This window comes from Pleurodeles waltl, chromosome 6 (genome assembly GCF_031143425.1).
Source record: "Pleurodeles waltl isolate 20211129_DDA chromosome 6, aPleWal1.hap1.20221129, whole genome shotgun sequence".
NCBI classification, from domain to species: domain Eukaryota; kingdom Metazoa; phylum Chordata; class Amphibia; order Caudata; family Salamandridae; genus Pleurodeles; species Pleurodeles waltl.
This window is the reverse complement of record NC_090445.1, coordinates 53,695,037-53,707,531: the sequence shown is the minus strand read 5'-3', so window position 1 is coordinate 53,707,531 and position 12,495 is coordinate 53,695,037. Positions and strand designations below refer to the sequence as shown.

Below are 12,495 nucleotides of genomic sequence, written 5' to 3'. Positions count from 1 at the left end.
TTGGAGAGCAACTACCCAACCTCATGGGAGTTCTCATCACTAAGGCGGAAGAACCTGGACAGACCATCAGCACTGGCGTGCTCTGTACCAGGACGGTGTTCCACCGTAAAGTCCATCCCCTGTAGGGAAATGGACCACCTTAACAGTTTTGGATTCTCACCCCTCATCTGCATTAACCATCTGAGAATGCTGACCTCTCCTTGGCTCCCTCAGTTAAGGCAATCTGCCAGTACCCAGATGTTAAATCAAACGTACTGAGGTATTTGGCAGCTTCTAACCGGTCAATGAGCTCATCAGCTCGGGGGGTGGGGGGTGCGTCAGTTTTGCTGACCGCATTGAGTCCCCGGTAGTCCATACAGAACCTGAGTTCTGGGGTGGCACCAGGTGCAGCAGCCTTTGGGACCAATACCACTGGGCTAGCCCAAGGACTGCTGGAGTGCTCAATAACCCCTAGGGTAAGCATTTTGGATACCTCATCCTTAATGCATGCCCTGACCCTGTCAGTCACCCTGTAAACCTTCTGTTTAATAGGTGTACTGTCCCCAGTGTCCACATCATATGTGCACAAGTGTGTGACTCCTGGGATCAGGGAAAACAGTGAGGAAAACTGTCCCAACACGTGGCGACAGTCACCTTGCTGCTCCTCAGTCAGGGAGGGGAAGAGGATCACTCCCTCCACTGACCTATCTTTTTCTCCTGCAGACAGGAGGTCAGGAAGAGGCTCACTCTCCTCCTCTACCCCATCATTTGTCGCAAGGAGCATGGACAGTTCAGTCTGCTCAAAGTGAGGTTTGAGGCGGTTGACATGCAGGACCCTTAAAGGGTTCCTTGGAGACCGCAAGTCCACCAGGTAGGTGACTTCACTCTTGCGCTCCACCACCTCAAATGGCCCAGTCCACTTATCCTGGAGCGCCCTAGGCTCCGCTGGTGCCATCACCCACACTTTTTGACCAGGTTGAAACTCGACCAGAGTGGCATTCTGGTCATACCACCGTTTGATATCCTCCTGGCTTGCTTCCAGGTTCTCCTGAGCGAGACTCCTGAAGCGGGCAGTCTGGTTTCTCTAAGCCAGCATGTAACTGAAAAAATTTTTTTTGGGGGGGAGGGTTTACTAGGAGCTTTCTCCAAAGCTTCCTTAACCAGACTCAAAGGTCCCCTCACAGGGTGGCCATAAATCAGCTCAAAGGGACTAAACCCAAGTACCTTTTGAGGTACCTCCCTGTAGACGAACAGAAGGCATGGCAAGAGGACGTCCCACTTCTGCCTCAAGGGTTCTGACAGGCCCATGATCATGCCTTTTAAGGTGCGGTTGAATCTCTCAACCAGACCATTACTTTGGGGGTGGTAAGGGTGGTGAACTTGTAGGTTACCCCACACTCCTTCCACAGAGACTTCATATACGTGGATATGAAGTTGGTACCCCTATCAGATACCACTTCCTTGGGGAACCCCATGCGGGTAAAACCCCCCATCAAAGCACGACCCACCACAGGGGAAGTGATTGATCTCAAAGGAATGGCTTCTGGGTACCGGGTGGCATGGTCCACCAAGACCAGGATAAACCTGTTGCCCATGGCTGTCTTGGGATCCAGAGGCCCCACAATGTCAATGCCTACCCTCTCAAAGGGATTACTGACAACAGGCAAAGGTTGGAGGGGAGCCTTACATTTCCTCCCACTCTTGCCACTTGCCTGACAAGTCTGACAAGACCTGCAATATGCATCTGAGTGCCTGCGCATTAAGGGCCAGTAAAAGTGGGTGACAAGCCTCTCAAAGGTCTTGTCCTGCCCTGAATGTTCAGCTAAAGGTACATCATGAGCCAACCCCAGTAGGAAGGCCCTGAAGCACTGGGGTACCACCAGCACACAGGCTGACCCAGGTTCAGGAACCTTAGGCTCGCTATACAGGAGGTCATCCTCCCAATAAATCAGGTGTGATCCTGGCTCCTTGCTAGCCACCTGGTCTGCCGCCTGCTGCTGCAAACCCTCCAAAGTAGGGCATGACTTCTGTGCTGCACAGAATGCTTCCCTGCTGGGCCCCCCTTCCTGCTGCCACAGCGACAGCTCAGGGACCTCCCCCAGTTCAGCCACCTGTTCCCCTGTAGGCTCTGGGGCGTCATCCTCAGACTCCGTCTCCTCCCGGACAGTGGGAAGTTCTGGGGCCGGTTTCCCACACCCCCTGCCCTTCCTCTTCTTGCCAGTTCCCTGGGCCACTGTTTCAGGCTCCAGGGGCTCTTGATTACCCTGACGGGCTGCCATTGACCGGGTGGATACGCATACCCACCCAGGCAGACCCAACATCTCCAAGTGAGACCTGTGTTCCACGTCCTTCCAAGGGGAATGCTCCAGGTCGTTGCCTAGCAAACAATCAACAGGCATGGTTGGACTCACAGCTACCTTCAAGGAACCTGAGACTCCTCCCCATTCAAAGGGAACCTGCGCCACTCTGCATAGGCGCTCTGAGTTGTCCACTGCAACTACTTGGTGAAGTACTTGGGGATCAATCTGTTCTCCAGACACCAGCTGACTCCTCACTGTAGTCACACTGGCTCCTGTGTCTCTCAGAGCCTCCACCCCCTGTCCATTAATGGTCACCCATTGCCTATACTTCTTAGTGTTTTCAGGCACTAGGGTTCTCTGGACCATCTCACTGTCCCCTAGTGAGACAAGGGTCATCTCAGCTGGTTCCCACCCACCTGAAACCAACTCCTCCCCAAGCGCTACACTGGCCAAACCCTGGGACGGCGCACCAGTGGGTGCCGGTGTACTTTTGGGGCATTTGGGGTCCCCCTCTCATGACCCACCTGGTCACATGCATAGCACTTACGTGGGGGACCACCTGCCACTGGCTTCCCTTTGGAGAATGATTGCTTCTTTTCACTGGGGGGTTAGGAATCCTTGCCCTGGGAATCAGTTTGGGGCCCTTTAGAGAACTCCCCCTATTTACCCTTACCCCTCCCTTTCTTCTGAGAGGGACCCTGCCACCCTTGGCGTGGTCTCCTCCATACCTCTTTTGGACCCTTGTAATCTCCCAGCGGTCCGCTTCCTGCGCAAGCTTCCTGGGGTCAGTCAGCTTGCTGTCAATCAGGTGCTGGCGCAGCTCTGGAAAACATAAACTGTACAAGTGCTCCCAAGCAATCAGATTGTAAAGCCCCTCATACATAGTTACCTTACTGACCTTCACCCAACCATCCAGTGACCTAAAATAAGAATCAACACATTCCAACCATGTTTGCAATTCCTTCTTCTTGTAGAACCTAAACTTATCCTTGTACTGCTCAGGGGTAAGACCATACCTTGTAAGCAAGGCATCCTTCATTTTAGAGTAGGTAAGATTCTGAGCATCTCCTAAGGCTGTCAGTGTATCCCTCCCCTCTGCCTCAAAGTGCTTCCACAGAGCCGCCCCCCAATGAGCTTCACAGACCAGATTCATGTGGAGAGCAGACTCATACCCCTTGAACCACAAGTATATGTCATCCTCCCTCTTGTAATCTTTCACAAGGTCTTTAGGAATGTGCACCCTCCTCTCAGGCTGTACTGTAGGGTGGCTGCCACCATCTCTACTGGACTGGCTTCTATGATCCATCTCTTTCAAGCTAAGCTCATGAGCCATCTGTATCTTCCTCTCCTCAAGAGCTCGCCTTCTCTGCTCCAATTGGTACTCCCTTTCTGCCTGCCTGTTCTCCAACTCTTCAGGTGTCAGACCCTTGGAGGAGACACTGCTACCTGCCCTGGAGACCTTCAACCTGGACAAAACAGGCCCACCCACAATAACATTGTGTACTGAACACTCTTCCTCCTCCTCCTCATCTCCCTCATCCTCTGTGTGCCCTTCAGTGCTCTTGGCTGTCACCCATGCCCTCAGCGCCTTTTGCAGCTCCTCCTTCCTCGATGAGCTCTTAATGGGACAGTCAAACTTTTACAGAACTGCTTCAACTGAGCCTTGGTATAACCCTCCAATTTCTCAAGGTCAGAGTCAGCTCCAAACTGATGCATCTCCAGCTTGGAACATGATGAAGATTCAAAAACGAGTGCAAAGTTCCAAAGGCAGAAAAACAAGTTCCCAAAAACAAGGAATCAGCGATAAAAAAATGGAGTAGAATAAAAATAGTCCCAAAGAGAAAAATCAAAAGATCACCAAACAAGTAGTATGTGGTCACGTAGTGGTCTGCACTCAAAACAGTAGTGTACACTTAATTACTGTATGTCAAGTCCAAATACAAGTCCAATCCCAGCTGCTGATCACCAATGTTAGAAATCGGGTCTTTGGTTGACAGTCAGGTTACCCCCTGTTCAAGCAAGGACCCTCACTCTAGTCTAGGGTAAAAGAGAATCACCCTCAGCTAACCCCTGCCTACCCCCTTGGTAGCTTGGCAGAGCAGTAGGCTTAACTTCAGAGTGTTAGGTGTAAAGTATTTGTACCAACACACACAGTAACTTAATGAAAACACTACAAAATGACACAACACAGGTTTAGAAAAATAGGAAATATTTATCTAAACAAAACAAGACCAAAACGACAAACATCCACCATACACAAGTCAAGTTATCAATAAAAATGCAAAAGGAGTCTTTAAGTAGTTTTAAACACACACTAGCGCTGCTAGAGTGAAAATGTACCTGGTGTGCGTCAAAAATAACCCCGCACAGGCGGGTGTGCGTCAAAAATAACTCTGCACGGTGGTACTTGAGTCAAAAATCCAGCCGCACGATGATCCAAAAATCCCGCAGCGCAGGTTGTGATCTCCCAGCCTCCGCCACTGATGCTGCGCGTCGTTTCTCCAGCTCCGTGCGTCGATTCTTCGGTCGTGTTTTCTGCGAGCGTCGTTTCTCAGCTGCGTAGCCGGCGGTGCGTCGTTTTTTCAGCCGCAGATCAGATTTGCGTCAATCTTTTCCCCGCACAGCGCTCTGTGCGTGGATTTTCTTGTCTTTAGGCTGCCAGCTTCTCCTTTCAGGGTCTCAGGAACTGGATGGGCACCACAGGGCAGAGTAGGAGTCTCTCCAGAGACTCCAGGTGCTGGCAGAGAGAAGTCTTTGCTGTCCCTGAGACTTCAAACAAGAGGAGGCAAGCTCTAGATCAAGCCCTTGGAGATTTCTTCTCAAGATGGAAGGCACACAAAGTCCAGTCTTTGCCCTCTTACTCTGGCAGAAGCAGCAACTGCAGGATAGCTCCACAAAGCACAGTCACAGGCAGGGCAGCTCTTCTTCCTCAGCTATTCAGCTTTTCTCCAGGCAGAGGTTCCTCTTGGTTCCAGAAGTGTTTCTAAAGTCTGTGGTTTTGGGTGCCCTTCTTATACCCAATTTCTCCTTTGAAGTAGGCCTACTTTGGAATGTGAAATCCTGCCATGCCCAGGCAAGGCACCAGACACTCACCAGGGGGTTGGAGACTGCATTGTGTGAGGGCAGGCACAGCCCTTTCAGGTGTGAATGACCACTCCTCCCCTCCCTCCTAGCACAGATGGCTCATCAGGATATGCAGGCTACACCCCAGCTCCCTTTGTGTCACTGTCTAGTGTGAGGTACAACCAGCCCAACTGTCAAACTGACCCAGACAGGGAATCCACAAACAGGCAGAGTCACAGAAATGGTATAAGCAAGAAAATGCTCACTTTCTAAAAGTGGCATTTTCAAACACAATCTTAAAATCAACTTTACTAAAAGATGTATTTTTAAATTGTGAGCTCAGAGACCCCAAACTCCACATGTCCATCAGCTCCCAAAGGGAATCTACACTTTAATCAGATTTAAAGGTAGCCCCCATGTTAACCTATGAGAGGGACAGGCCTTGCAACAGTGAAAAACGAATTTAGCAATATCTCACTGTCAGGACATATAAAACACATTACTATATGTCCTACCTTAACCATACACTGCACCCTGCCCTTGGGGCTACCTAGGGCCTACCTTAGGGGTGTCTTACATGTAAGAAAAGGGAAGGTCTAGGCCTGGCAAGTGGGTACACTTGCCAAGTCGAATTTACAGTTAAAATTGCACACACAGACACTGCAGTGGCAGGTCTGAGACATGATTACAGAGCTACTTATGTGGGTGGCACAACCAGTGCTGCAGGCCCACTAGTAGCATTTGATTTACAGGCCCTGGGCACCTCTAGTGCACTGTACTAGGGACTTACTAATAAATCAAATATGGTAATCATGGATAAACCAATCAGCTACACATTTTGTAAATGAGCACTTGCACTTTAGCACTGGTTAGCAGTGGTAAAGTGCCCAGAGTAACAAAAACAGTAAAGTCAGAGTCCAGTACACATCAACAACCTGGGGAAGAGGCAAAAAGTTAAGGGAGACCATGCCAAGGATGAAAAGTCTAACAATATATATATATTGTGTACTTACCTCCAGTTGGGGGGACTGTCTATAAGTAATCTAGTGTTGTGTTACTATAATAAAATACCTTTATTTTTGTAACACTGTGTGGTTATTTCATGTGTGTAAGTCCTGTGTGACTATAGTGGTATTGCATAAGCTTTTCATGTCTCCTAGATAAGTCTTGGCTGCTCATCCACAGCTACCGCCAGAGAGTCATGGTTTCTAGACACTGCCTAGACTTCACTAATAGGGGTTGCCTGGACCTGGTATAAGGTGCCAACAACATAGGTGTCTGGCACACATTAGGCCAACCTCCTACACCCTGTGCCGAACATGCAATCAGCAAATGCACTTTCACCGCAACGGAAGTGCTGAGCAGACCACTGGGTTAATGCAGCCCTCCTGGGTTTCTTAGGCACTTCAGCGTAATGCAGTGGGGTATGAAGCGCTACATAAATGCTAAAATACAGGCACTGTTTGCATACATTGGGATGGGTACTAAACTCTTAGTGAGCTATTTTAAGGTGGCCAATTTGTAACCAAATGGAAATTTCACACATCACTTAATTTTAAACTAGCTGGTGTGCAACTTGCACCCAATTTCGATTCCCAGTCGTGATGGGGCAAAGTTCTACAAATGACATAACTCCACACAAATGTATGTAAGAATGCATATGGTGCACATCAGTAGGGTACAGGTCAGTAGTGTTGATAAATATCAAACACTGGGCTGCGTAATTTACAACATGCATGCACTTAAATTATTTGTAGGGGTGAGTGTAAGCCACATAATTTGTTGTAATTTGTGGTAGCGTAATTATGTCTTGACGCTGATTCTGTCTACCATAAAATCTCCTTGAAGGTACCGGCGCACAATATTATCAGCAGTAACCCCGCCTTCCCTACTCTCTGTCCATTTTGGTTCATCCCTCTGTTGATTTCATAACACTGTCTTGGGTTGATAGAAACGTCATCTACAGCATCCTTCCAGTCCCTTGTTCAATACCAATATCAAAGTCTGATCTGAAAGGACTGCTGTCTGCCTTGCCATTTCTACGGTCCTCTATCTGCCTGGGCATTTGAAAGGTCCCCTGTCTGCCTTAGCATGTGAAATGACCCCTATCTGGCCTGACATTTGAAATATCCACTGTCTGCACTGGTATTTGAAAGATCCCCTGTCTCCCCTGGTATTTGAAAAGGTCTATATTTGCCTTGGCATTTGAGGGTCCCATGTATTTCCTGGCATTTGGGAGGTTCCCTATATACTCTGGCAATTGAAAGGATCCCTATCAGCCTTGGTATTTGAAAGGTCCCTTGTCAGCCCTAGCATTTGAAGGGTCCCATCCACCCTGACATTTGAAATGTCCCATATCTCCGGTAGTATCTGAAAGGTCCCATGTTTGCTGTGGTATTTCAAAGGACCCCTGTTTGTTCCGGCATTTGAAAGGCCCCTATTTGTCCTGGCATTTGAAATGTCCCCTGTGTGTACTGGTACCTGAAAGAACCCCAATCTGCCCTGGCATTTCAAGGGTCCACTGTCTGCCTTGATATTTGAAAGGTTCCCTGTTTGCTGTTGCATTTGAAAGGTTCCCTATGCTGCCTAGTATTTGAAAGAGCCCCTATATACCCTCCTAGTTAAAAGGTCCCCTGCTTGTCATGGCAACATAGAGGCCCTTCCAAATGCCAGAGAAGATAGGGGTCCTTTCAGATTGCTGGGCAGAAAGGGAACCTTTCAAATGACAGGGAAAACAGAGGACCTTTCAGATACCATAGCTTACAGGGGACCCTGCAAATACCAACTCTAAATCATCAAAGCGAAACACATTTAGAGGTCTCGCTGGCTGGTGGTTGATGGTGATGAAGAATTGGGTGGATTTTTATTTTCCCTTGGCTGTTTGCTCAGTAAGTGGCTCTTCTGCTGCATACATTAAATGTAATCTAGCTCCACAAAACCTTAAAAGCTAATAGCACACTTTATAAATCCTCAAAATAAATAAAATAAATACATTTAAAGTTCTGTTTAATTCCAAAGAGGTTGGAATATATGCACCTTGGCCTTGACCTCCATCCCCCTCTGGGCTGTCCTGATCTTGACATCACCGGTTTTCTCTTGTCTCAAACTTTGTTCTGCAGGCTCTTGAAGGAGGTTCTACTCACCAGGGTCAATGAGGGTCCACATCTTCTTCCAGGCCATGTACTGCAGAGGGCCACGGTAGTTCCCCATGTCGAGCGACTGAGACACCACACCATACTCCCGAAGCCCCTTGGTCCACCTGGAGTGAGACACATCACTGTCAAGCAAACTGACCACAGTTCAAGACAAAGAAACTCTTACATTGGCTAGTGACAGAGGATGGGAGGGAGAAGATATTTGAGGAAATAGAGAATTGAGGGTTATTTAAATCCACCAGGCCCATCTAGAATGTCCTGGGTAATATATATGACTGAACAACAGAAGCCAAAGTATTTCCAATCTTGCAGTTGCTGTCTGTGCAACCGAGATCTTTTTTAATTAACTTTTTTTTTCAAATGTAAGTTATTTTTATTTTCATGAACTCAAACCTATGGAATTAGATTTACATTTGAATTGTTGTATTTGTAATTTTGAATTCATTTATTACTTTGAGGTTTTGAAATCAATTATGAATTTGAATTTGGTTGCTTTTCTACTGAAATATGCTGTTGAATGTGATGGTATGTACAATTTTATTTAGATATAGTTAGATATAATAGTTAGATTTATGAAGTGAAATTTGAGTTCAATTAAGCTTGCTTAGATCTATGAATTCTATGAATATTTACCTGTTTGACTTGCCGTCTTTGGCGTGGTCTCCCCTAACTTTTTGCTTCTCTTTACCATGTTGTTGATGTGTGCTGGGCTCTGTTCTTACTGTTTTTGTTACTCTGGGCACTTTACCACTGCTTTCCAGTGCGAAAGTGCAAGTGCTCCTATGTGTAGTTGGCTTTCCACTATTGGTATATTTGGTTTACTAGTAAGTCCCTAGTACAGCACACTAGAGGTGTCCAGGGCCTATATATCAAATGCTACTAGTGTGCCTGCAGCACTGGTTGTGCCACCTGCATTAGTAGCCCTGTAAACATGGCTCAGACCTGCCACTGCAGTGTCTTTGAGTGCAGTTTTAAACTGCCAATTCGACATGGCAAGTGTACCCACTTGCCAGGCCTAAACCTACCCTTTTTATACATGTAAGGCACCCCTAAGGTAGGCCCTAGGTAGCCCCTGGGGCAGGGTGCAGTGTATGTTAAAGGTGGGACATGTACTTATGTGTTTTAGCTGTCCTGACAGTGAAATACTGCCAAATTCAGTTTTCACTGTTGCAAGGCCTATCTCTCTCATAGGTTAGTTAACATGGGGGCTGCCTTTAACTATTATTAAAGTGCAGATTCCCTTAGGGAGCAGATAGAAATATGGAGTTTAAGGGCTCTGAGCTCACAATTTAAAAATACATCTTTTAGTGAAGTTGGTTTTTAGATTGTGTGTTTGAAAATGACACTTTTAGAAAGTAGGCATTTTCTTGTGTAAACCATTCTGTGACTCTGCCTGTTTGTGGATTCCCTGTCTGGGTCAGTTTGACAGTTGTGCTGTTTGCACCTCTATCTAGACAGTGACACAAAGGGAGCTGGGGTGTAGCCTGCATATCCTGGTGAGCCATCTGTGCTAGGCAGGAGTGGAAGAGCAGTCACTCACACCTGAAAGGGCTGTGCCTGCCCTCACACAATGCAGTCTCCAACTCCCTGGTGTATGTCTGGGGCCTGGCCTGGGCCAGACAGGATCTTACAAACAAGAGAGACTTTTCTTTGAAGTTTGCCTACTTCAAAGGCAGAAAGGAGTATAAGAAGAGGACCCAAAAGCCCTGAAAATTAGATCACTTCTGGATTCAAGAGGAGCCTCTGCCAAGGAGAAGAGCTGAGTAGAAGTGCTGCCCCTGCATGTGACTGTGCTTTGTTGGGCTATCGAGCAGTTGCTGCTTCTGCCTATGAAAGGGGGCAAAGACTGGACTTTGCTGTGCATTCCTGCTTGAAGAAGAATCTCCAAGGGCTTGAACTAATCTTGCCTCCTGTTGTTGAAGTTTCAGGGCCATCAAAGACTCCCCTGCCAGCACCTGGACTCTCTGCTGAGACTTCTGCCCTGCCAAGCGGTGCTCTATCCAGTCTCTGGGCCCTTGAGAGGTGAAGCTGGCAGCCAAGAACTGAAAATCCATGCACAGACTGCCGTGCGGGGAAATCTTCGACACACCTTACGTGTTGCGGCTGATAAACGATGTGCCTCCAGCTTCGCAGCTGAAATCAACGCTCCAACTGCATCTCGGCTGGAAGATCGACGCAACGCGGCTGGAGAAATGACACTCAACACCTGCTACCAGAAGCTGATAATGACGCAAACCCCACGCAGCGCGGTTTTGGGATACCGTGCAACTGGATTTTTCAATGCAACTTTGCTGGGTGCTGAAAAGAAATGCAAAGCCTGCCCGGATATGAGGTGCCTGTCTGGATCGGCGTACCGCACTCCTGCGGGAGAGGAAACGTCGCACACCAACCAGACCGGAGGAGGAAAGACGCACGTTCTCGCTCGTGAGTGAAAAATAGACGCAGCGCTGGCTTTTCTGATGCACACTCGCCTGTGCTGTGTTAGTTTGATGCTACCCAGGTACTTTTACACGCTAACAGCGTTCTCACTGTTTTCTAAAGGATTTAAGACTCGTGTGCTTTTTAAATTCATATCTTGACTTGTGTATGTTGGATTTTTGTTGTTTTGGTCTAGTTTTGTTTACATAAATATTAGCTATTTTTCTAAACCTGTGTTGTGTCATTTTGTAGTGTTTTCACTGGGTTACTGTGTGTTTTGTTACAAATATTTTACACATTGCTTCTGAAGTTAAGCCTGCCTGCTCGTGCCAAGCTTCCAAGGGGTGGGCCAGGGTTAACTGAGGGTGATTCTCCTTTACCCTCACTTGAGTGAGGGTCCTTGCTTGGACAGGGGGTAACCTGACTGCCAACAAAATAACTCATTTCTAACAATACTTAAAACATAGTCATTTTAAATGTAGTTTTTTTTCAGGCACAGGATCTCAAATTTGAATCAGCTTTTATTTGTTGTAGGTATATGATATCCATTTTGATTTTGAACTTTTTTCTGCCCAACGTTTTTACAGAGACTCTGGTGCAAAGATTAACACGTCTTGCTATCAAAATATATTTCAGAATGTTGTTTAAATGGCTTTCCATACCGTCAGCAAGTCTGTCAACACTTTCAAGTTTCCGATTGTGTCTCTAGTTCTGGCTATAAGAATTGACAGCCAGTTCCACCTCAGATAAATATTTTTCTGAGGCTACTCTGGCTTGTGGCTGTAAAGTATAGATTTGAGTACTTACTAGGGCCCATATTTGTACTTTTTTAGCGCCGCATTTGCGCCACTTTTTGACGCAAAAACGGCGCAAACTTACAAAAGACATTTGTATTTTGTAAGTTTGTGCCGTTTTTGCGTCAAAAAGCAGTGCAAATGCGGCGCTAAAAAAGTATAAATATGGGCCTAGGTTTCTACACTGAGGCCTCCATCTTGACCGGCAACAGCCAACCGGCAGACAGGTATGCACAAAGGTACCCTCTAGGTACCACCTAGCCAGGCAGCTAACAGGCCACACAACTAATTGTACCATTCACTTTATCCTGGATATGGTAGTACGCTGGCATACATGAGGCGTGCTCCAGGTCTTCACTTTTGCGGAAGACATTCAGCGTGGGACTTTGAGAGGAGACTCAGAGAGGATAACAGGAAGTGATGATCAAGACTCATCTTCCACATGCCACCAAGCAGCCAGCACAAACTCCCAGACCTGCTCACCTATCACCTACGTCATGCAGAGTTCAAGGTGAGGCCACCTAAGATGTCTTTCATCAAAGAAAACAGGCACACATGTGCTGTGTATCTTCTTTTGGATTTAAAGATGGTGCAAGATGAAGTGGATTGTGTGGTGTGTGTGTGTTAAAAGTTAAGGAGGAGGTAGGATAAAGAGTTTGATTTCAGGATGTGCTGTGTTAAGGGATGGACGCATCGGGGAGTTTTGTAGTGTGCTGGGAATGGGTAGAATTAAGGTGATTGCTTTTTTGGGTGTAGTGGGGTTAGGGAAGGAATTGGCAGGAGGGC

The 12,495-nt window shown here is 47.2% G+C and overlaps 1 protein-coding gene across 2 annotated transcripts in view; it reads right to left on the bottom strand.

The window, feature by feature from the left end:
• LOC138299179 (nuclear factor 7, brain-like) overlaps positions 1–12,495 on the bottom strand; it is a 62,923-nt gene that overhangs the window by 23,011 nt on the left and 27,417 nt on the right. For both annotated transcript variants that reach the window (XM_069237274.1, XM_069237275.1), the window contains exon 6: positions 8,486–8,601. In XM_069237274.1, the coding sequence (XP_069093375.1) occupies positions 8,486–8,601 (116 nt within the window). The remainder of the gene's footprint in view (positions 1–8,485; positions 8,602–12,495) is intronic.